Source organism: Eubalaena glacialis, chromosome 18 (genome assembly GCF_028564815.1).
Source record: "Eubalaena glacialis isolate mEubGla1 chromosome 18, mEubGla1.1.hap2.+ XY, whole genome shotgun sequence".
Taxonomy (NCBI): Eukaryota; Metazoa; Chordata; class Mammalia; order Artiodactyla; family Balaenidae; genus Eubalaena; species Eubalaena glacialis.
Window position 1 is genome coordinate 61,527,800 of NC_083733.1, and position 25,227 is coordinate 61,553,026.

At 47.6% G+C, this 25,227-nt stretch overlaps 1 protein-coding gene across 1 annotated transcript; it reads right to left on the reverse strand.

Moving 5' to 3' along the window:
- ZNF541 (zinc finger protein 541) lies at positions 1 to 24,900 on the reverse strand. The gene is made up of 15 exons (XM_061173675.1): positions 24,594 to 24,900; positions 21,192 to 21,435; positions 17,678 to 19,550; positions 15,929 to 15,987; positions 15,563 to 15,722; positions 15,232 to 15,405; positions 14,003 to 14,327; positions 7,275 to 7,338; positions 6,515 to 6,657; positions 6,005 to 6,108; positions 4,698 to 4,773; positions 4,050 to 4,138; positions 652 to 792; positions 290 to 471; positions 1 to 172 (listed from the first exon to the last, which is right to left on the reverse strand). The coding sequence occupies exons 1-15, from the start codon at positions 24,898 to 24,900 to the stop codon at positions 1 to 3; spliced, it is 4,113 nt and encodes a 1,370-aa protein (XP_061029658.1).
- Between the last annotated feature and the right edge of the window lie 327 nt (positions 24,901 to 25,227).

Sequence of the window (25,227 nt, forward strand, 5' to 3'; positions counted from 1 at the left end):
TCACCACTGCAGAGGGCCGATGGCAGCCCCTAGCTCCTCCTCCTCCTCCTCCTCCTCCTCCTTCAGCTGGAAGGGCTTCACGGGCCACCTTGCCCTGACGAGGGGCTCCACGTGGTCCTGAAGCCGGTGCCGCTTCATGTGGGCATTTCGACTCTTGATCTTGTCAAACACCCTGAGGAGGCACCAGAGGACACAGGGGTCAGAGCAGGGGGAGGCGGGTAGCCCTGAGGGGGGGACCCCAGGGGGCTGAGGGCAGGCGGTATGGGAGCATCCAGGGTAAGGGCGGTACCTCTCACACTCCCTGCAGGGAAAGAAGCCCTGGCCCTCCCTGCTCCCCGGCAGCTCAGGGGTCCGCTTCAAGCTGGCGTTTGGGCTGGAGTTGAGGATGGACTCCCTCCTGTAACTCTTAGTCTTTATCTTTAATTCGGGGGTTGGACGGTGGCTGGGTCTCTCCCGAGGGCTACAAGTGACCTGCAGAGGGGGCAGAGAGGATGAAAGGGTGCTGACCACCCCGCCGCCCTTCTAAGGGAGAAGCAGGGGTCCAGAGCACAAACGTCGCGGGGTGCACCCCCCACCCCCGCCCAGCTTGGATGGGCACCGGGCATCCAGATCCGCGCTGAACTCCAGAAGCCCTACCCCGAGACCCTCTGCCTTCGCTTCTGTCCTGTCTGCTTCATCCGGCTCTCTCTTGACCCTCTTTTCCAGCACTGGGGCTCGGCCGCAGTCAAACTTGATCATTTTTTTCCAGATGTAGTAATACTCAACACACTGGGCTACAGTTTTTGTCTGGATCTAGCGGAGGAAGACAGAAGCCGGCTAAGGACAGTGCCTCGGGAGCAGCAGTGAGTATGGCCTTGACGCCCTAAATCCCCTCCCCACGGGGCCAGCCGCCACTTTTTGAAAGCCCTCCTGAAACGTCTCTCCCTACGGCTTGGTATGCTCCTCTGCTACAGGGGACAGAGAATCACAAAGTCCTTCCGGGGATGAAGGGGTTCAGAGAGAAGCCACCAGAGTCAACCCACCTGAGCTCTGCACGCTCTGAGCAACGAGGCTGGCCCAGGAACGCTTCTCTCCAGGAAAACGCACACAAAGGTACACACGAGGACGCTCACTGTGACATCCTGTGGAGCCACATGTCTACCGACTGGGACTAATTAAAGCAGAGTGTCCTTACGTGGTGGATACCTCATGGCCTTATGCGACAGCTGGGCAGAGCCCTCCAAAAAACTGAAGAGGAAGGAACGCTTCGCAACTCATTCCGTAAGTTCAACATTTCTCTGATACCAAAGCCAGACAAAGATAGTACAAGGAAAGAAAGCTACAGACCAATGTCCCTCATGAACATAGATGAAAAATTTTAAACAAAACTTTTAACGAATAGAATCCAACAATATATATATATTATATAAAGGACAATATACCATGACTAAGCGGAGCTCATCCCAGAAACGTGAGGTTGGTTTAACAATCTAAAATCAATGTAGTTCATCATATTAAACTTAAAAAAGAGAAATCATGTGAGCATCTTGATAGGTGCAGAAGAAGCATTTGATACAATCCAATGTCCATTGCTGATGTAAACTCTCAGCAAAACAGGACTAGAAGGAACTTCTCTTCAACCTGATAAATGATACCTACAGAATCCCTACAGCTAATGGTGGAGTGGTTTCCCCTCAAATATCATGAACAAGACAAGGATTTCCACTCTCACCACTTCTACTCAATACTGTACTGGTGGTTCTAGAGTGCAACAAGGCAAGAAAAAAAGTAAAGGCATCCAGGTTGGAAAGGAAGAAATAAAACTGTCTTTATTTGCAGATGATATGACTATCTATGTAGAAAATCCAGTGGAATCCACAAAAAAGTTACCAAAACTAATAAGTTAGTTTGGCAACATTTCAGAACACAAGATCAATATAAAAATCAATTTTATTTCTATACATACTAGCAACAAACCATTGGAAACTGAAATAAAAAAGAACTCTTTATAACATCATAAAAAACAGAAGTACTTAGGAATAAATCTGACAAAAAGTATGCAACAACTGTACACTAAAAACTTCAAAACATTGCTGAAAAATTAAAGATTTAAATAGAGAGATATACCCTGTTCACGAGTCAGAAGACTCAATACTGATAAGAAAACAACTCTCCCCAGTTGACCTATGGAGTCAAAAACAGTACCAGTCAAGTTCCTAGCAGGAATTTTTATTTTGAAATTGACAAATTATTTCTAAAATTCATAGGGAAATAAAAAGGATCTAGAATAGAAAAAATAACTTTGAAAAAGAATAACAAAGTTGAAGGACTAACATTTTCTGATTTCAAGACTTAGAATAAAGCTACAGTAATAAAGACAGTATGGGAATAGCTTAATAAAAGACAAACAGATCAATGGAACAGAATACAGAGTCCAGAAGTAGATGCATATATATATGGCCAACTGATATTTAACAAAGGTACAAAAGCAACTGAGTGGAGAAAATATGGTCTTTCCAACAAAAGGTATTGGAACAATAAATATCCATATGCAAAAAATGAACTCACCTCGCACCCCATACAAAAATAAACTTAAAATGGATCATAAATCTAGAAATAAAACCTAAAACTATAAAGCTTCCAGAAGAAAACATAGGGGAAAATCTTTGTGACTTTGGGTTAGGCAAAGATTTCTTAGATACAACACGAAAAGCACAGTCTATAAAAGAGAAACTAATAAGTTATGCTTAATCAAAATTAAAAACTTTTCTTCAAAAGACACTGTTAGGAGACTGACAAATTGCATATTGGGAGAAAATATTTCCAAAGCATATATCTGGATTAAGGACTGGTGTTCAGAACAAAATAAGAACTCCTACAACTCAATAAAAACACAGACACCCCAATAAAAAGATAGGCAAAAGATATGAACAGACAGCCCACCAAAGAAGGTGCACATATAGCAAAAAAACACAAAGATGCTTAGCATCATTAGTCATTAGGAAAATGGAGTCAGATGCTACTGTACACTCATTAGAATGGCTAAAATTAAAGAGACTGAGCATACCAAGTGTTGACGAGGGTGTGGAGCAACTGGACCTTTCATAACCTGCTGGTGGGAATGGGAAATGGTATAGCTACTTTGGAAAACAGTTTGGCAGTTTCTTAAAAAGTTAAACATACATCTGCTATAAGTTACCCTCATTCCCCTCCTAGGTATTTATAATCCCACCCCCATCCCCGCAAAAAAAAAAAAGAACCCAGTACATGTCCATACAAAGACTTGTACGTGAATGTTCAGAGCAACTTTATCTGTAGTCATCAGTAACTGGAAACCGCCAACAGGTGGATGATTAAATGAACGGTGGTCCGTCCACACAATGGTACACTCCTCAGCAATAAAGGGGTGAACTATTGGTACACACGACAACATGGATGAATCTCAAAATCATTATGTTGAGTGTAAGAAGCCAGACAAAGCAGATCACATGCTGTACGATTATTCCATTTATATAAACCTCTAGAAAATGCAAACTAATTTATAGTGACAGAAAGTAGACAAGAGTTGACTAGGGACCCGGGTGGCAGGAAGGAAGGGTTGCAAAGGGGCAGGAGGGAACTTTTGGGGGTGACAGGTATTTTCATTATCTTGATCATGGTGATGGTCTTACAAGTGTATAAATATGTCAAAAACATTAAATCTTACACTTTGATTATGTGCAATTTTGTGTATATCAAGTTAAGAAAAAGAGCAAAATAATCAGCAGGATATTAAATATATGATCTCATCCTTTTTTGAGAAAGTGCATATAGGTGTGTAAAATCCGTATGGGCAGTAAATGCCTGTCAGGTTATCAATCAGAAGTAGGATTGTGGGGAGGGGCCTGGAGGGCTTTATTTTGAACGTGGGATTCATTTCTGTACTGTTTGGGGGTGTTCAAAGCAATGGCTTTTTAGTTGTCAACTGTTCACAGCATGAGCGGAGTATCGCCCCTGACAGGCCCTGCAGTTCTAGCGCCTCGGCCGTGTGAGGGAGCCTTGTCTACACCAGCCTGCCACGTTCGCCTTACCGTCTTATGTATCAAGTAGAAGTCCTTCTTGTGGGCACAGAACGCCTTCTTAAAGAGCCTCTTCTCCATGGGGTTCCAGATGTCCGAACCTATTGGAGAAACAGCCAAGAGGAGAAAGGATGTTTCTCCTTCTGGGACCACAGCCACGGCTGAAGTGCAGACTCCCCTCCTTTTTCAGGCCACCGAGCGCCAATTATGTGCCAAGATTTCTGCTAAGCCCCTTACTTGCCTTATCTCACACAATCCTCACAAAAACCTTAGCAGGCAGGGGCTATTACCATCCCACTTGACAGATGCAGCAACTTGAGGCTTCCGCTGGCTAAGAGACTTGCCAAGGGCAGGCGGGGGCCCCAGGCTGCCTGACTCCAGGGCTGGAGGGCTCAGCTGCGGAACCTGAGCCCGCCCCAACCTGGCACCCCCTTTCTGGCCAGGCAGAGCCCATGAGGGGACCAGTGGAAAGGGGAAGGTTGGATCCAACTAGAGAACAGCACCCACTGAGTCCCCCAGAGAGGACGGGCCCTTCTGGGAGGGCAGGTGCAGGCCCCAGGAGCACTCCGAGAGGCACATGCAGAGCTTGCCATGGAAACTGACTGGCTCACAGGGGCCTCAGCCAGGCCCAAACCACGCGGGCAGCCACGCTCCAGTTACCTGTGTAGCGATAGTTGGCGAGAGGGTGAGTCCATGGCTTCTGGGGTCCTCTCAGTAAGAGGGTCTCCAGGGCAACCTGGAACGAGAGGAGTGGCGGGCAACTCTCTGAGGGAGGGAAGGTGAGGCAGAGGCCCGCCTTCATTCTTTCATTCATTCAGAAAATATGTGCAGCCCTCCCTAAAGCCACCCCTACCCCAGGGCGCCTCAAAGTGTGGTCGGTCTGTGGACTGGCCACCAGCTGTGAACCACTTGGGACACATTGCCTACAGCACTAAGCGTACTGTTGAGTGCAGCTGACGTCACCTTTTTCATAGCAAGATTTCCTTGATGAAGGAAACAGTGTGTGGACTTATTCTGGCACAAGCTCCTTATTTCTTCAAGGAGCAGCATTTGGAGCGGCACTGCCCCTGCCCTACCCCACTTTATGGTCCTCATAGCACTGATCATTATCTATCACTTTTAAAAGATGTATTTCATGTGTTCACTCCTAAATGTAAGCCCTGCAAAGAGAGGGCATTTGTCTTGCTCAGCAGCGTAACCCCGGTCGGGACTAGCTATGTAATCTGCAGGACCCAGCGCAAAATGGAAACACGGGGCCCTGTGTTCAAAAACTATTAAGAGTTGCAAGATGGTGGCAGCAGAGCATTAAGCCGAGAATGGGCCCCTGAGCTGGCTCCAGCCTGATACCATGACATCACCAGGTATCAGGAGGACCCAGTAAATATGTGCTGATTACTCTGCTAAGCACCCACCACGTGCCAGCCACTGCCTCTCAGCTTGAGAAGAAGCACCACGTAGCCCTGACTCTTGGGCCTCTAACTCGGGTAACGTGACTTCCTCTCCCACTACACAGAGTTGGACTTTATTTTCTAAATTTCAGGATTGTGAGGAGGGTCCTTGGAGGAGGCAGAGGCATTTCGGTTCCATCAGAGGTTTTCACACACCATTTTTAATCAAAAAGTTAAAGCTCAGTAAATAAACCTGATTAATGCAGGCCCTGAGTTGGTTCTGCTAGGCACCCCCTCCCCAGTGCCGCTGAGATGAGGTAATGCTGGAGGAACCCTGGTGCTCTGCTGTCACCCCAGATAAATAACTGATTGAGCCCGTATGTGTGCATTTCCCCTACGTTCACAAGGACACCACCAGTCCCAAAGCGACCAGGGAGAAGGGTGGGTGGCCAGCCTTTGGTTCTCGTGAGCTGCAAAGCCCCAAGTAGAAGGCACGTGGCATGCGCCTAGAGCCCCCGGCCCTAAGAGAGCAGGGAGCTTCCCACAGCTCCTCTGAGCCCACCCTCGCCGGCACCTCACCTGGATGTTGCCCTGGGCTTCATGCAGGCAGTGCAGAGCAAGCTCTAGGTTGGTGCCCCCGCCCGGCATCGCGCTGGAGCAGGCCACGTTGCAGAGCTTGGTCACTGTTTCCAGCAGGCAGCCCAGCAGCGGGAAGGAGAGGAGACACAGAGGGTCGGCAAGGGCCAGAGAGGAAACCTCCCCGACAGCACCGATGGGGCGGGGGGCTCCTGTCACCATCTCCCTCACCTCTCTGTTAAAAGCAGGCTGAGGGAAGGGAGGGACAAGGAGCACGGGCAGGAACCCTGCTCCTGGCACCTGCTCTGGGTGGCCTGGCCAGCTACTGGGTGAGAGGAGAGGTGGGGCAAGGGACCGCAGCACAGCAAAGCAATACTGCGCTGAAGGCCAGCTCTGCCCACCCCACCCCCGCCTGGGGATCACTGCTTCTTGGTCAAGGTTGAGAACTGGGAGGAGAAACTCCTTGGAGATGGAGGAGGGCCCTTGGGAATCTGGCCCCAAAGTCTCAGCCACCTCTATCCTGCGTTTCCGGGTTGGTCATCACATCTCCCCATGGCTTCCAGACCAGAGAAGCTACATGCTCATCAGTTCCAGCCAGTGATCTGTCCTGGAGCTCTGGGATCTCAGCCTGAAACCGGCTTCCTATGTTGATGTGTCTGAAATGAGGCCACACACACGGACATACAAGACATATGTGTGTGACCAAGATGGGAAATAAAAGAGAGATGTGTGGTGAGCCCTGCTCTCAGGCCACAGCCCTGCTCTGTGGAACCCTTCGGCCATCTCTCAGACACAGGGAGTGCTCATCACCCCAACAGACACGCACAGGTATTCCAGAGACCTCTTGAGGGATACTCCCTTCCTTCCTCCGATTTGCTTTATCGCCAGATTTCTGGCCTCAGGCGTTTGGGGTCTAGGACAGGGGAGGTATGTGCTGATACCTGGCATGCTTCTACCTCCAAGGTAACATCCATCTAGCCACAGTCCGTGGCTACACAAGAGTATCTCACTGTGCCATCACCAATTCTACCTAGAACCCCAGGGTGCTGGGCATTCTGTCCCCAGAGATCCAACTATGGTACGTCTGGACAGAAGGAATATTGGGGAAACACCTGGAAAAATCCACCACTTCTCTCCTAGAGAGGCTCTGGATCTAGACCTGATTTTCCCGTGATGAAGGCTCCCTTGGGAAAAACCGACACTGGAATGCAAGGAGGGTAAAAGCATCCCCACTTTGGAAGGACCCTCAGGTTCTAAGTCTGTTCCAACTCACGGTTCAGTGCTGATCTTGGTGTCGTCCTTCACCACACAGATGCCAAAAGAGCCATCCATGTGATCTGGAAAACACACAAAGAAGAGCCTCAAGAAGACTGGCTAGTACTGACCCACGAGGCCCTTTCTGCCTGCCTTTCCAGAGCAGCTAAAAGCAGGCTCTTTAAGATTGCATGGTATACACACACTACTATATATAAAATAGATAATCAACAAGGACCTACTGTATAGCACAGGGAACTATACTCAATGCTCTGTAATAACCTATATGGGAAAAGAATCTAAAAAAGAATAGATACGTGAATATGTATAACAAAATCACTTTGCTGTACCCCTGAAACTAACACAACATTGTAAATCAACTACACTCCAATATAAAATTAAAAATTAGGAAAAAAAAGATTGCATGGTATGGAGTTTCCTCAAAAATTAAAAGTAGAACTACCATATCATGCAGTAAACCCACTTCTGGGTATTCATCCAAAAGAACTGCAGTCAAGACCTCAAAAAGATATCTGAACTCCCATGTTCACTCCAGCACTATTCACAATAGCCAAGATGTGGAAACAACCTAAATGTCCATTGACAGATGAGCACATAAAGGAAATGTGATGTAAACATACAATGGAATACCATTTAGCCTTAAAAAAAGGAAATTCTGCAATATGCAACAACATGGATGAACACTGAGGACATTATGCTAAGTGAAATAAGCCAGTCACAGAAAGAGAAATACTGCATGACTCCACTTATATAAAAGTATCTAAAGTAGTTGAATTCATATTGATATAATCAAAGAGTGGAATAAGGGTTACCAGGGGTTGGGGGAGTGGGAAATGGGAGGTTACTAATCAATGGGCATAAAGTTTCAGTTAAGCAAGCTCTAGAAATCTGCTGTATAACATTGTACCTATAGTCAACAATACTGTATTGCACACTTAAATATTTGTTAAAAGGGTAGATCACAGATTAACTGTTCACATCACAATAAAATAAAATAAAAAGATTGCATAGAAGGGGGATAAGACTTCTGAAAAAGCAGAGTAAGGAACTCAGCAAAACAACAAATTTACTGATAAAAATCATTAAAAAAAAAAAAGAAGGGGGCTTCCCTGGTGGCGCAGTGGTTGAGAGTCTGCCTGCCAATGCAGGGGACACGAGTTCGAGCCCTGGTCTGGGAAGATCCCACGTGCCGCGGAGCAACTGGGCCCGTGAGCCACAATTACTGAGCCTGCGCGTCTGGAGCCTGTGCTCCGCAACGGGAGAGGCCGCGATAGTGAGAGGCCCGCGCACCGCGATGAAGAGTGGCCCCCGCTTGCCGCAACTAGAGAAAGCCCTCGCACAGAAACGAAGACCCAACACAGCCAAAAATAAATAAATAAATTTAAAATATATAACCCCCCCAAAAAAAAAAAAAAACAGTAAGGTAAAGTCTCTGCAAGTTGTCCTAAAGGCATACAGCATTTTAAGAAATACTCATTCAAGAAAATCTACTAAATCTTGGTAAGAACAGTGAGAGTCTGTGGCACTGAAGCCATGGCCCACTCCCTTACCCACCTAGCCCCCAGCTCTTTGTCACGGAAGCTCTACCCAGGTAGGTGCAGCCAAGGAGCTGGGGGCTTCTTCTTCCCCCCGGCTCCCATGCTTAAAGAATTAAAGTAAGATAAAATAAAAATTTCTCATCAAAGAGAAAATGCCATTAAGAGATGGAAATTATTTTTTAAAAAGAACCAAATGTGGACTTCCTTGGCAGTCTAGTGGTTAAGACTCCACTCTTCCACTGCAGGGGGCACGGGTTCAATCCCTAGTTGAGGAACTAAGATCCTGTATGCTGTGCGATGCAGCCAAAAAAAAAAAAAAAAAGAACCAAATGGAAATAATTCTGGGGTTAAAAAAGTACAATAAGCAAAATAAGGCTCAACAGTAGATCTGAGCTGGCAGAAGAAACGATCAGCAAACCTGAAGACAGAACAATGGAGACTATGAAATCTGAAGAACAGAGAGAAAAAAATGTAGGAGAGTGAAGACAGCCTCAGAGAAATGTGAGATGTCATTAAATGCAACAGTATACATGTAGTGGGAGTACCAGAAAGAGGGGAGAAAGGGACAAAATAAAGTATTAATGGCTGAAAATTTCCCAAATTTGATGAAAAACAATATGTATATCCAACAAACTCTATAAACTCCAAGAAAGATTAAACACAAAGAGCTCTACATCCAGACATAACATAGGCAAAATGTTGAAAGCAAAAATAAAGATAAGATCTTGAAAGCAAAAAGGGAAAAACAATTTGTTACATACAAGGGCACTACAGTAAGATTAACAGCTAACTTCTTAACAGAAACGATGTAGGTCAGAAGGCAATGGGATAATATGTTCAAATTACTGAAAGTAAAAAAGTGTCAACCAAGTATCTTATATTCAGCAAATTATCTTTCAAAAATGAAGGGAAAATAAAGACACTCCCAGATAAATAAAAACTGAGAAAATCTGTTGCTGGCAGACCTGTCTTACAAGAAATATTAAAGGTGAAAATATTATTCAGCCACAAAATGGAACAAAGTACTGATACATACTGCAACATGGATGAAACCTAAAAACATCATGCTAACTAAAAGGCGGCACTCATAAAGGACCACATACTGTATGATTCCACTCATATGAAATATACAGAATAGTCAAATCGATAGAGACAAAGTAGATTAGTCGTTACCCACGGCTGGGGGTGGGGAGGATGGAAAGGAGGGACTGCTAATAAGTACAGGGCTTTTTTTGGGGATGATGAAAATTTCTGAAAACTGATGGTAGTGATGGTTGCACAGCTGTGAATATACTAAAAACCATTGAATTATATACTTTAAAGGGATGAATTGTATGGTATGTGAATTATATATCTCTAATAAAAATAAATACTAAAGAAAGTTCTTCAGATTGAAAGCAAATGACATCAGATGGTAACTTGAATCCAAACCAAAAAAAAAAAAAAAAGCGAAGCACTAGTAAATATGGGTAACTATAAAAATCAGTATGATTACATATTTCTTTTCTTAAGTGCCTTAAAAAACAACTGCATAAAACAATATATATTGTGGGCCTATAACATATAGAAATATAATATATTTGAAGAGATCAGAAATGGTAAATAAGAAGGTTAATATAACAATCTCTATAAATCATGTTTGCTTTCCTTTATTCTCTCAGTTTTTTTACATGAAATAAAATTATATAAAGCAATAAACATGACCAGTAAGGTATTACTGGGTCTCTCACATATAATAGCAAAAGAGTTAGAAGGAACAGAGCTAGATAGGAGCAGTGTTTCTATATTTCATTGTTAATGAGTTATTACACATCCTAACAGATTCTGATAAGACATATATTTTAAGTCCTAGAGCAACCACTAAGAAATGACTAAGAAAAAGTGAAAAATTAAAGGAATTAAAATGTTACACTAGAAAATACTTAATACAAAAGAAAGGAGGAACAGAGGGAGAAAAAGACATGTAACATATAGAAAATAAAAAGTAAAATGGCAGATGTAAATCCAACCATATCAATATAACATTAAAGAAGAATGGATTAAACAAACCAATCAAAAGGCAGAGTTTGTAAGACTGGATAAAAAAACACATGATCGGGGCTTCCCTGGTGGTGCAGTGGTTGAGAATCCGCCTGCCAATGCAGGGGACACGGGTTCGAGCCCTGGTCTGGGAAGATCCCACATGCCGCGGAGCAACTGGGCCCATGAGCCACAACTACTGAGCCTGCGCTTCTGGAGCCTGTGCTCCGCAACAAGAGAGGCCGCGATAGTGAGAGGCCCGCACACCGCGATGAAGAGCGGCCCCCGCTTGCCGCAACTAGAGAAAGCCCTCGCACAGAAACGAAGATCCAACACAGCCAAAAATATATAAATAAATAAATAAATTTAAAATTACCTTTCTCTAAAAAAAAAAAAAAAACAAAAAAAACAAAAAAAACACATGATCCAACTAATGGTGTCTATAGGTAACATGCTTTATTTTCAAAGACACAAATAGGCTGAAAGTAAAAGAAGAGAAAAATATATACCAAGCAAACAACAACCATAAAAGAGATGGAATGGCTATACTAATGTCAGGCACATTAGACTTTAAAACAAAAAATATTACTAGAGATAATGATAAAATTATTGTAATAATGACAAATGATATCACAATTACATCATAATGATAAAAGTTCAAGCCATGAGGAAGATATGACAATTACAAACATATACACACCTAAAAACAGAGCCCCAAAATACACGAAGCAACAAACGACAGAACTGAAGGATGAAATAAACCATTAAAAAATAAGAGTTGGAGATTTCAATACTTTCAACAGTAGATAGGGCAACTAGGCAGAAGATCAACAAGGAAACTGAAACTAACTAGACAAAACAGACAAAATACAGCATTCCACCAAACATCAGTAGAATACATTCTTCTCAAATTCACATGGAACATTCTTCAAGACAGACCATATTCTAGCCCATATAACATGCCTCAATAAATTTTAAATGTTAAAATAAATTTAAGGGAATTCCCTGGCGGTCTAGTCGTTAGGACTCCATGCTTCCACTGCAGGGGGCTCGATGGGTTCGATCCCTGGTCGGGGAACTAAGGTCCTGCAAACTGCACAGCATGGCCAAAAAAATAAAAATAAATAAATTAAATTTAAAAAGAAACAAAGTATGTTCTCTGACCACAAGAGAATTAGATTACAAATCAATAAAAGGCGGCAATTTGGAAAATTCACAAATATGTGAAAATTAAGCAACACACTCCTTAATAATCAGTGTATTAAACAAGAAGTGGAATGATAAATTAGAAAATACTTTAGCTGAATGAATATAAAAACACAACATACTAAAACTTACAAAATGTAGCTAAAGCAATGCTCAGAAGGAAATCTATAGCTGTAAAATGTCTGAAAGAAAAATCTCAAATCATTTACGGTCAACTGATTTTCCACAAAGGTACCAAGACAATTCAATGAGAAAAGAACAGTATTTTCAAGTGCTGGAAGAACTGATACATACATGCAAAAGAATGAATTTGGACTCCTACCTCATATAATATATAAAAGTTAACTAAAGATTGATCAAAGACCTAAAAATAAGTTGGACTTCATCAAAATTTAAAACCTGTGTACTGCAAACCATACCATAAATAAAATGAAAAGACAACCCACAAAATGGGAGAGAATTTGCAAATCATATATCTGATAAGGGGCTTGCGTCCAGAATATATAAGGAACTGATACAACTCAATAATAAAAAGATAAGAATTCAATCCAAAAAATGGGCAAAGGATCTGAATAGACATTTCTCCCGAGAAGATATACAAACGGATAAGAAGCACATGGAAAGATGCTCAACATCATTAGCCATCAGGGAAATGTAAATCAAAACCACAATGAGCTACCACTTTACACCCACTTGGATGGTTATAGTAAAAAAGACAGATAAGAAGTGTTAGCAAGGATGTGGAGAAACTGGAACTTTCATACAATGCTGGTGGAAATTTAAAATGACTCGGCCATTTTGGAAAACAGTCTGGCAGTTCCTTAAACGGTTAAACATAGTTACCCTTTGACCCAGCAATTCCACTCTGAGGTATATACCCAAGAGAAATGAGGACTTATGTCCAACAAAAACTTATACATAAATGTTCTTAACAGCGCATTTGCAATAACAGCACATTTTCGTCCCTTGCAATAGCCAAGGGACGAAAACAACCCAAATGCTCGTCAACTGATGAATGGATAAATAAAATGTCGTCTATCCAGAGAATGGAATATCATTCATCCATAAAAAGAAATGAAGGACTGATGCATACTACAACATGGATGAACATTGAAAACATTATTCTAAGTGAACAAACTAGACACAGAATGTCACATATTGTATGATTCCAATTATATGAAATGTCCAGAATAGGGAGACCCATAGAAAAAGTAGGTTGGTAGACTGGTGGTTGCCCAGGGCTGAGGAGCTGGGGGCTACAGGGCCTGTGCGTAACCGCTCGTGGAAATAATCTTCTGAGGTGATGAAAATGCTCTGGAATTAGATTGTGTGATGGGTGTACAATCCTAAGGATACACTAAAAAAACACTGTACACTTTAAATATGGCGTGTGAATTATATCTCAATAAAGCTGTTTAAAAAATTACTCGAGGGCTTCCCTGGTGGCGCAGTGGTTGAGAATCTGCCTGCCAATGCAGGGGACACGGGTTCGAGCCCTGGTCTGGGAGGATCCCACATGCCGCGGAGCAACTGGGCCCGTGAGCCACAACTACTGAGCCTGCGCGTATGGAGCCTGTGCTCCCAACAAGAGAGGTCACGATAGTGAGAGGCCCGCGCAACGCGATGCAGAGTGGCTCCCACTTGCCACAACTAGAGAAAGCCCTTGCACAGAAACGAAGACCCAACACAGCCAAAAAGAAAAAAAATTAAAAAGAAAAAAAATTACTCGAAAGGGCAGGCAGAAGGGTGGTTAGGCTAAATGGCGTCTATTTTCTTTCTGGCTACAAAATTATAAGCACCTAGAAGGCTGCTGGTCCCAGATGGTCCTGGGATAGTTCTGAACAGCAACGAGACCCCCAGACCAGACCCAGGCGTAGGCCAGAGAGAATGGCTGGACCAGATTCTACAGGGGGCGGGGTCTGGCCCCCCGCAGGCCCGTCGTGGGGTGATCAACCTCACTCACCAAGCATGGTGCTGACGAGCCTGTCGGGGCGGGCCTGAGCAGACGTGGGACAGAGGGTGTTGAAATACAGCCCAGAGCCCTCCCGGATGGGGCTGAGCATCGGGGGCGGCGTGTAGGGAGGGCACCAGGACAGTCCCTTCAGGAGGCGGTCCACCAGGAGCACGGGCGAGCGCAGCCAGCTCTGGCGGCATCCTCCCGGGCCCGGCTCCCCGGACGTGGAGAGCGGAGGAGGGATGAGTGGTGCCTTGGGCCGGGGGAGCTTCTTCCGCTTCCTGTGTTGGCTGCTCTCCTTGCTGTCTCTCTCTTCCCCGTCCTTCCCCTGTCCCTGGAGAAGAAGAGACTTCAGAACCACGGGGGTCACCTGAGGCCACCGGCCCCACAGCTCAGTCCTCAAGATGGCATGAGAGTGGGAAAGGGTACTGACCAGACAGACGCACACCCAGCATGGCTGTGCCCAGAGTCCTCAGCGCGGGAAGCCGAGCAGGGCCACCACGCCTGAGCCAGACTCCAGACCCTAAGCCGGGCGACATTTGACGCTGGAGCCTTCTCAGGCACCCACACCCCCCAAGGAGAGGCCCTCACTCAGACCATTTTGGAAACTCATGTCCGTTGTTAAAATGACTGGCACTTAAAGTGTGGGGGCCAGACGGATGCAACAGCATGACAAAATGAAAGACTGTTCCCCTCAAAATGACAGCAGTTCCTGCGAGACAAACAGTGGGCTCCATGCACCCCGTCCCCGAGTCCGGCATGAACTTCTCCAGGTGGGGTCTTCCAGCACAGGCTGAAGAGACGATGGCTTGGACTTGCTACACTCTCCGTTACCTCCACGCAGTCTCCCCTCCTCTCTGCCCGTCTCACTCCTCCTCCTCCTCCAGATCTCAGCTCCGATACCCCCCTCCTCAGGCAGGGTCTCTGGTGCCCCCTCGGGGCTCCCACAGCTCCCTCTCCCAGCCCGGCCCATTCTGGGTCGTCAATGTCCGGGGATGGGTCTATCTACTCCGCTGGGCTGGGAGCCCCAGGGGACAGGGGCAGGCCTGTTGTGGTCGCTGCAGTGTCCCCAGCCCTGCCCAGCACAGGGCCAGACACAAAGGAAGTTCACTGGAGGTTGAATGGATGAATGAACACGCAAACCAAGCTCTTCTGGAGTCAGGATTTGGGGGCTTTTCTCACAGCTCCCACTGGCAGGTGGAAAGCAGCTGGAAGGAAGTGCACCTACTTCCTTCAGCACCCACCTTGCTCCCCGGGCGATGGTTCGCTGGAGCCACAGGCACTGACACAGGGACCACCAAAGGGGCTGCGGTCACGTTGTCCAAGGACTTCCTGGCTCCCGGGGGACTCTGCCTGTCCCCCTCCGGCCTCAACACCTGTCTTGGTGGCTTGCAAAACTCCATGCCAAACACCTACACACAGAGAAGAGCCAGCCCTTTAAGAGACACAGTAGGTAGGGAGCAAGGGGCCCCTCCAGAGCAGCACAGCCCTGACTCCTGGCCCCCAGCCAGGCTCCCCGCAGGAGGACGGCTCCATCCTGAGATGAATGGCAGCTTCGCGCCCCTTCACCTGCGGCTCCTGCTTCCCTCGAGGTGACGGCCACTGGTCGCTGTGAAAACACATGTGGCTGCTCAGCCCTTTCTCTGTATAAAACATCTGGCTGCAATTCTTGCAGACGTAAGTGCTCCTTGGCTCTGCCCAGTCTGTGGGACCACCACTGTGCTGGTTACTGTGGGGAAGAAAGGGAGAATGGGACTCCGTCCCCAAACACTGATCCTCTGACAGCTCTGGACGAACCCTAAGGAATGGAGACGATGCCCCCGATTCTCCGTGGCCTGGTGCTCGCCCCTTCAGGAGTGAAGCATCCAGAGCTCGCTCACCCAGGGCCAGCACATCAAAGCCACCAGAGGATTCCCGAGGGGCTTCTGAACTTACCAGCCACCTGCCATGTTCTCCTCCTTCATCGGGTGGGGGAGCCGGTAGATACTTCCACCCTGAAGATGAAAATACATCTGAGCCAACATATCAGAAATGAGATGCAAGAGTGAAAACTATAAGACTTGGAAGAAAACACAGGTGTAATTCTTGGTGACCCTGGAGTAGGCAGTGGTTTCTTGGATGACTCCAAAACCAAACAAAAGACAGAACGTATTGGACTTCATCAAAACTTACAACTTCTGTGCTTCAAAGGACATCATCAAGAAGTGAAAAGACAGAATAAGAGAAAAGAGTTGCAAATCATGTATCTGATAAGGGACTATGTATCTTTATGTATCTATAATACATAATGAACTCTCACAGCTCAATAATAAAAACACAACCCAATTTAAAAATGGGCAAAGACTCTGAATAGACACTTATCCAAAGAGGATATACAAATGGCCAATAAACACATTAAAAGATGCTCAAGGGTATTAGCCATCGGAGAAATGCAAATTAAACCATAATAAGATTATCATTTCCCACCCACTAAGGTGGCCCTGATGAAAAGAAACCACTGGACGATAACAAGTGTTGGCGAGGATGCAGAGCAACTGGAGGCCTCACGCACTCTGGGTAGGAATATAAAGCAGCACAGCTTTGTGGAAAAGTCTGGCACTTCCTCAAATAGAATTACCCTATAGCCCAGCAATTCCCCTCCTAGGTATTTCCCAAGAGAAATGAAAACATATGTCTAAACAATAATCTGTACACAAGTGTTCATAGCAGCGTTATCACAATGGCCAAGAAGTGAAAACAACCCAAATATCTATCAACTGATGAATGGATAAATAAAATATGGTGTATCCATACAATGGACAGATTACCCAGCAATAAAAAGGAATGAAGTTCTGATCCATGCTACGACACAGATGAACTTTGAGAACATCATGTTAAGCGAAAGAAGCAAAAGACACAAAAGGCCATGCAGCCTATGATTCCAATCACGTGAAGTGTCCAGAATGGGCAAATCCATGGAGACAGAAGGTAGATTCATGGTTGCCAGGGGCTAGGAGGGATGGAGAGATTGCGGGTGACAACCAAGGGTGTGGGGTTCCTTTTTGCACTTCAAAATGGTGAATTAGATGGTACATGAATATTAAAGCTGTTAAAAAAAAAAAAAAAAAAAGAGGAGGCAGCTGTGGTGTGACAGGAAGGATGCGGGCCCTCGGAGCATCACGAAGACAAGGGGCCGAGCTCTCTGCGCCCAGGACCTCGTGGGCACGATGTGGGAGGACCCAAGCTGCTCCACAAGGGCGGACCGGCGCCAGGCCTGCAGCAGGAGCCAAGTGGGACTTGTGGACCTTTGATTCACAACCAGAAAAGACACAGCATTTCACGTACGAGTATCAAGGGCAAAGGAGCTCTGCCTTTACATTCTCTGAAGAAGTGAAGGAGGCAAATCCAAAAGGAAGCGAAAGGCAGAAAGAAAGCAAATAGAAAAAGTTTAGTGAAGAAACATGACACAAAGTGTCTCTGACAACTCTAAAGCCCTGTTCTGTTTTGTGTGTGTGTGTTGCGGGGCAGAGGGTGTTGGGAGGAACCGTCACTTCTCTGGACCTTCATTCCCCCCTCTGTAAACAAACTGCATCTGAGGATTTGCTGAGGTTAAATACGGTGCCTGGACAAGTTAGAAACACGGAAACAGGTAAGGACGAGACTCTGCCTCCCGCATGGTCAGGTCCCGTGAGAGGGCCCTGGTACCTGGATCCTGTTGAATATCGTCAGCTTGGACTTGGAGTCCCAGGGGGGATCCGCTGGAGGCCCGGCCGACGACGAAAAGGAGGCCATGGCTACCTGGCTTGGAGAAGCCGCACAGCGCATATCCATTTTCACCTTCTCCTTCCGGAAGCCTGAAAAGCGCTGGGCCCTGGAGTTGCCAGAGCAGAGCCTGTAGCCTCCACCCCGGGAGCAGGCTGGGCCCTTTTCACCTTTTGTGGCCCCGGAAGCCGTGCCATTCTCAGCCTGGGCCTGCTTCCCTGGGAGGTGGGCTCTGGATGGCTCCTCCCCTCCTAACTGGGTCTGACGCAGGCCCCCAGGGGAGAAGATGTCCCCCAGCTCCAAGGTCCCTTTGGAGGATCTCAACTGCTTGGGCAGAGAGGAGATGTCAGGGTTCCCGGGAGGGTCCAGGGACGATGCTGTGAGGGCAGGTGGAGCGGCAGCCACTTTTGCTCTTCCCTTTGTGTCCTGGCTCACGCTGCCGGGGGAGGCCTCTGTGGGGAAAGCGGGTGTGGATTTTCTCCTGCGGGCTAGGGATCCCTCTGGCTCAGGGTTCACAGGGCCAGCATGGAGACAGTCAACAGTGGGCGCCATAGGCGGGGGCTGCTGCGGCCACGGCCCCTGCAGTGACTTCAGGGCAACTTGCTTGCCGTCAGGCGTGAGAAGCTGGGAGGAGGCGGCGGCCACCTGGGTGTGGGAGAAGATCCGCTGGGACTTGGTGATCATCTGGAACACCTGCATCTGCTCGTGGCTCACCAGAGCCTCCTGAGACTTCAGGAACAGCTGCCGCAAGAGCGGCGTGGCATCCGACGGGAGGCCGCTGGGCTTCGGGCCATCCTGGGGGCCAGGCTCACCAGGGTTCTGCCACGAGAAGGAGTCGCAGTCAAACTTGCTCTTCTTGGAAGCCCAGGAGTCATCTTCCCCGCTGGTACTGGCATATCTGGGGTCACCCGAGGCCTCCCCCGGTGCCTTCAGGAGCGTGGGAGGGAAGGGCGGCGTGTCCTCCAGACTGGTGCCCCGGCTGGGTGAGGGCTCCCCCGCAGGGGAGTCGCTGCTGAGCCAGGGGCCAGGCTCGGAGCCCTCCCGGGACGGCACTGCAGAGGGCTTGTGGATGACAAACATACTGTTTCCTTTGCTCTTAGGGCAGCCCGACAGGTTCCGGAGCCACTGGAAACTGTGGCTTGATGGCTGGGAACTGGCGGGGACAGTCTGGCCACGGAACAGAGGCAGGCAGGCGGGCAGGGGAGCGCCCTCGGGCCAGCCCTCCAGGGATGACGGGGCCTGGAGCAGCGGCGGCTCCGGCTCGGCTGGGTCGGGGCCGCTGTCCTCCGCTGCCCGCGAGTGGACGGCTGTGGACACGTCCGTGGCAGGCTCCTTCTGTGGGGGCCGGGGCTCCTCGGGAACCTCAGTGCCCAGGGCTCCTGGGGCTGCCGGGGTGCTGGCTGGGCCGCAGAAGGAGGACCCCGGTGAGGGCAGGCAGGAACAGGCCGTGCTCCTCCCTTCGTGGCTGTCTGAAGGCCCTCCCGGGGCTGGCCCGGGAGAAGGGACCTTCTGGTGGACGATGCTGCTCACGATACAGCGCAGGAGGTCTTGGTTGGGCAAGAGGGAGCTGGGGGACGGGGCTTCCGGGGGCACCAGGGACCACAGGCTCGCAGGTGCGGGCTGGCTGGCCACCTCGTGCGCGTGGGGTGAGTTCCCGCAGGCCTCCTCCTCCGGGGGGGCCTCCTTGAGGATGCACAGGCCATGCTGGACCTCGTAGTGCCGGCGCAGGGAGCGGTAGTCGCAGTAGCTCTTGCTGCAGCCCTGCTCAATGCACACAAACGGCTTGGTCTTCTGGTGGGTGAGCATGTGCCCGGTCCTGGAATCACATGAGGAGGAAGTTAGCGGGTGTCTCGGTGTGGGTCACCCACTGCAGGACCTCAGGCGTGTCCCCAGGGGGCAGCAGCATCGCAACTCAGAAGCTGTGCTCGGACCCTATGAGGAAAGACCCCTGCTACGGTCAAAGCCGTCTGGAAGGGGGAGCTCTTTCCCTCACCCTTAAGCAAACCCCTAATCTGAGATTAAAAAAATCAGTGGGACCCAAGTCAGAGTTCCCCAAAGTGGGTTCCTAAGGAACACCAGTCTCTGGAGTTGCTCCCTGAGGACTTGGGCTCAGCTCGCAAATAAGTTTTGAAAAAACAGTTTACTTCTTGGAGGTTCATAGTAGCCAACTGAAAAGCCACAGAATAGATAAAGAAATATCTGTTTAACTTTCCATGTCTCTCAAACTTGTTTGCCCACAAAACCATTTTTTTAAATAGCCCCTTTTAGCATCCCCGAGAACCAGAGAACCAGAGTTCTGAGAACGCACTTGAGGAAATGCTAACTTGGGGATGATCCTTCCTTGAACAAAGGAGTCTTCGCCTTCCCATAGGATTCCTCTAGGCAGCTACCAGGGAGCCCCACAGCAAAAAAAAAAAAGCCAAATTTGCCTATAATTTCTGCAAATATAAAGGAATGCAAGTATGTATTATATTTACATCAGTCTTATATCTACATTAATATATTACAAATATAAACAAATGGGTAAATCACCCTCTGGGTTCCCAACAATCCTACTCCGGATGGTTCTAATCAATGTGGCCCAATAAATAATAAAACCCTTTTCCAAATGTGGACCCTTGGCCTCCATCTGAGGGACGCAGCAGAGAGGGGATCCACTTTCCAGCCGTAACTGCTACCAGCTTGTGGCAGGAGTAAATCATTTCCCCTCCTTCACGGGGAGAGGGGAGAGGATAAAATGAAAGCGGGATTCATCGAAGCCCTCAGTAAAGGCTGGGCGAGCTGTAAAAATGCAAGGGATCGTCCTCTCCCACTTACAAGGCTCTCGGTTTGAAAGTCTGTCTCTCCTCCCTCAGCAGCAAGAAAAGCTTATCATTTCTAAGACATGAAGAACAAACGGAATTCTGCTCCTAACTCTTAATACTGAGCTTGCTTTTTAAAGTCAAGTTAAAAAAAAAAAAATTGAATTAAAAAAAAGGGGAATTAAAAAAGGAAAAAAAAAGAGTGAACACTCCATTGCCATGTTCTAGAAACAGGCATTTCAGAACCCTTCACGCCCTGGTGTTATCCCAACACATATTCCTCATGGAGTGCATATCTGTTTTGCTCAGACACCTACCAGGGACTCTGAAATTTTCTCTACAGAGTTAGCCCAACTCCCTCCATGACAAAATTGCCTCCGGAGTGTGTTTTTAAAGCACAAGGGTCCTGTCTGCAAATCGCAGCGGCGCTCTCCTCACTGGAGTGAATTTGGAGGCTGGGGAGGGCGGCCTGTCCGGGGCAGTGTAGGCCCTGCCCCCCAAAACACTGGCCGTGGGAGGAGCACAGGTCGCACACACCTGGGACACCCGACGGTGGGGGGCGGTGCAGGTGGGTGGGAGGGGATGCAAAAGAACCAGGAACACGCCCAGCCCCCAGCAGCCCCCTGAACAGACGTCCTGACCAGACTCCTACATACAGGTGGTCCTGACGCTTAAAGGCCTTGCTGCAGATTTTGCACACGTGTCTCCTCTCCTGGCTGTGCGTCAGGTAGTGCTTGCTGAGAGAACTGGCACTGCTGAACACCTTCCCACAGAGGCTGCAGTCCAGGAGTGGGTTCTGAGGGGAACTGTGCTGCCGCTTTCCTTTCCTTGTGCTCCTGGACGTGGCCCTGCCTCCTTCGTCAGCCTCTTTGGGCACCTTGAGCACGCCTAGCCCCAGGTCTAGACAGAGGGAGAAAGCACAGGTTATGACATCCGGGGACATCGGAGCCCGGGCGGAAGCACTCTGCCACCCTCGGACCACAGCGGACTCAGGGAGTTGGCCAAGAACCCTTACCCCAACTTCAGCAGCTTCACTCGCAGAGAAGGCCAGGTTTAGCACCAGGTGAAGGGGAGAAGGGACCCTGGTCAGGCCACCCCTCCAGGGCAGCACCCAATCTTGAAGCCACACTTGGGGGGTAAGGGAGGGGACAGCAACAGTCTGAGCGCTTCCAGGACAGAGTGACACGACGGGCGGGGCTTCATGACCGTAACATCAACAGCACACTTGCAAGTGCAATCCAGAAATGCACAATGCAAAATCTTAAAAAGTTTAAGTCCTTTCTCCCAGCCAATTCCACTCTGGGTTTTTTAATTAAGGAAATTAACGTAGATCTGTACAAATTAACGGAGATCTTGCAGTTGACTGCAAGCGAGTTAACTGCAGCATTGTTTTTCCTGGTGAAATGTGAGAAACCACCTAATAACTGACACGAGGGCAGGTGGGTGACTGCATTCTGGTCTCAATGGTCTATGGCGCAGGCATTTAAGATAAAACTGCAGGAAAATATCTGATGACGTGAAAGGATGTTCACGCTGTACCACTAAGTGCTGTGCCACTAACAAGCAGACTGTTGAAAAACAGAATGATCTAGTCTTTAAAAGGGAAAAATAAATTTGAATAGAAAACAAACAGAATGGGATTGATTGGTAGGATCATGGATCAACTTAATTTTCCTCTTCCTGTATATCTGAATTTTCCATGTTTCTGTACTCCTTGGGTAAATGATAAAAGGTATTTCCATGAATCACGTCATCAGAGGAACAGGTGAAGGGGCTGGGAATGTCCATGTGGGAGAGGGAGATGTCTTCAAGTAGCTTAAGGGCCAGGATGTGGAGGAGGGAGCAGATTGCTTCTGTCTTGCTACAAGGGGCAGAGCTAGATTTGATGAATAAAAGGTAAAGGGAGGGACTTCCCTGGTGGCGCAGTGATTAAGAATCTGCCTGCCAATGCAAGGGACACGGGTTTGAGCCCTGGTCCAGGAAGATCCCAACGTGCCATGGAGCAACTAAGCCTGTGAGCCACAACTACTGAGCCCGCGTGCCGCAACTACTGAAGCCCACGTGCCCAGAGCCCGTGCTCCGCAACAAGAGAAGCCACCGCAATGAGAAGCCCGCGCACCGCAACGAAGAGCAGCCCCCGCTCGCCACAACTAGAGAAAGCCCGCGTGCAGCAACGAAGACCCAACGCAGCCTAAATAAACAGAAGTTTTTCTCTAAAAATAAATAAATAAAATGCTCACTAAAGCAAGTGTTAAACTAGAAAACAAAATGTGGTTTCAAAAAAATTGGCAGGGACACTGAAAAACAGGCACACTGAGTCACTGGCCCGGGAAGCCACTTGCTCTTCCCAGAAAGCGTGTGCACGAGCTCTAAAACTGTGTGTGTTCTCCAACCAGCAAGCCTACAGGGAGGAATATGTGCGAAGAACTCATCCACGAGAAAACTCAGTGTAAAGTTATTCACAGATCCACTGTAACAGTCTATCAGGCAAGAATACGGTCTGACAATACAATGGGATAACCATTACAGTGACAACCGAATAGTCTACCTTCATATAAGACAGCAGACACACTAAGTTTTAGAAACTTCAAATGAATTAGACACTTAATACATCTCTGCAAAACCACGTGTATCCTAGTGGCTTCACCTACGTTTTTTAAAAATCCACGTGTGGGAGCCATGGTGGGGATTTTTGTTATTACTTTTCTTTATTTTCTAAGTTTTCTATATAAATATGTATTACTTTTCTAATTAAAACATATAAGCATATCCATTTGTATGAATCTGAATTTAAGTTAGAGAAGTGTAAAGAGTTAAAATTTAACGTTCAGTGGATTTTTTTTAATAAGGTAACCAAAAAAAAAAAATCCTCAAGTTTAAAACAAATTAGGAAAAATTGAACTAGATTAATGTTTTGTAACATTCGCTGGGGGGCACAGACCCATATGAAAATCTGGTGAAAATCACTGTTTCTCTGCCCAGCAAAACGCACACGTACTCACCGTAGCAGCATTTCTAGGTAATTTCTGTGGTCCAGGTTGAGAACCTTAATTACTGTAGCCAGGCCTGGCCCAGCACCTGCAATACCAAGGATGTCCTTGGTTTCTAGGATTTCACATTTAGCCATGGTTCCAACACGGGGACAAGGCTAATGGCTTGTCTACATCGTGTGGAGTGCGGTCCTCAGTAGTTTTTCATTCTAGCCAGTATGCAGGACATTTCTTGAGCGGCTGATCCCAATTAACACTGACATTTGTTCTGCAGGGCTGTTCCGGATGTGGCCTTCCACACGTGTGGTGTGATTATAAATATCAAAGAGCTCTTAGTCAACTCGCCTAAGCAACTTACCCAAGAACCCATGAAGTGGGTTAAAAACAAAAATCAAATTTATCCTATGGCGGAAGTCTGAAGGTAAACCAAAAGGTGATTTAACCAAGGTCTCTGACTATTCCATTAGTTCTCCCTTTGCTCCTCCGCTGCGGAAGAGAAAGACTTAGAACTGCATCAATGGGCTGTCGGAAGGTATTCTAACAGTATTGGTAAAAATCACTACCATCTGTCCAGTGCTTCACAGCCTGCAAAGTGCTTTTACTTTCATTTCTTCTTTTGCTTCTTACTGCTGTCACTCTGGGGGGGAAGCAGAGTGGGTATTACTGTCCCCCACTTTACAGATGGAGACAATGAGGCTTAGGAAGGTTAGACAACCAAGGAGCAGGTGGACAGGATACTGGGTCATTCTGGACACGCGAAAGGAGCCTCTGAGATGTGGTGATGGATGGGAAAGTGTCCCATCAACTCAAAGGTCTGCCCACACCACACACAAGATTAGGATACCCCCCAAACATCCAAGTTTCTCAACGTTATTCCCCAGGATCAGTGTTCAGTTTCCTTGACTAGGAAGTTGGGAACAATTTCCAAGTAGGAAAAAAGTGACTGTTCCCTATTCGCCCGTGGAAGAGAAAAATGTTCTTAACCATTCCGGGTACACTCAACCCCTCACCAGCCACAGGAACGCTGAAACAGCCCGCCAGGCGGGGGACCCGGGAGGACAGCCTCACCTCGTAAGGAAGTCTGGGATTCTGGATCTGCGTGCTCCTCCAGCAGCTTCACGGAGTCACCGTCCTTCCCTGAATACAGGGACAGGGCATCCAAGTTGTCCTCCAGCATCTCGCTGGGCGTGTCGGGCATCGGGAGGCTGGGGTCCAGGTCCAAGCGGCTCAGGCCGTCGTACAGCAGGTCTCGTGAGCCGGGCCCCAGATCCTGGTTGAGGGTGTCGCTGCACTTGAGCGCCTGGCTCTCGGGAAACGAAGCGAGGTGCATCTCGGATGGAAGGGTGCCCTTGTCCCCCAGGCTGCACTGGTCCATGGCTCTCCACTACCAGGTCTCGGCCAAGAGCTACTCTCCAGACAAGCAAGGCTGTGTAAGGAGTCAGGGAGGAGAGAGCTCTTGGTGGTGTCTAATTCCTGAGAATGAACGAGGAGGAATCACAATTATGAGATGGCAACACGCATGGTGGATAGAGCGTGGACTTGGAATTCAAACAGACCTGTATGGGGGTTTGTTCTCGGCCACTTAACAGCCACATGACCTTGGGCAAGTCACTTAAGCTCCATGAGCCCTAGTTTCCTCATCTGTAAATTGAGCATAAGAGTACCTCCATCATAAGATTGTTGTAAGGAAAAAGCAACCTAA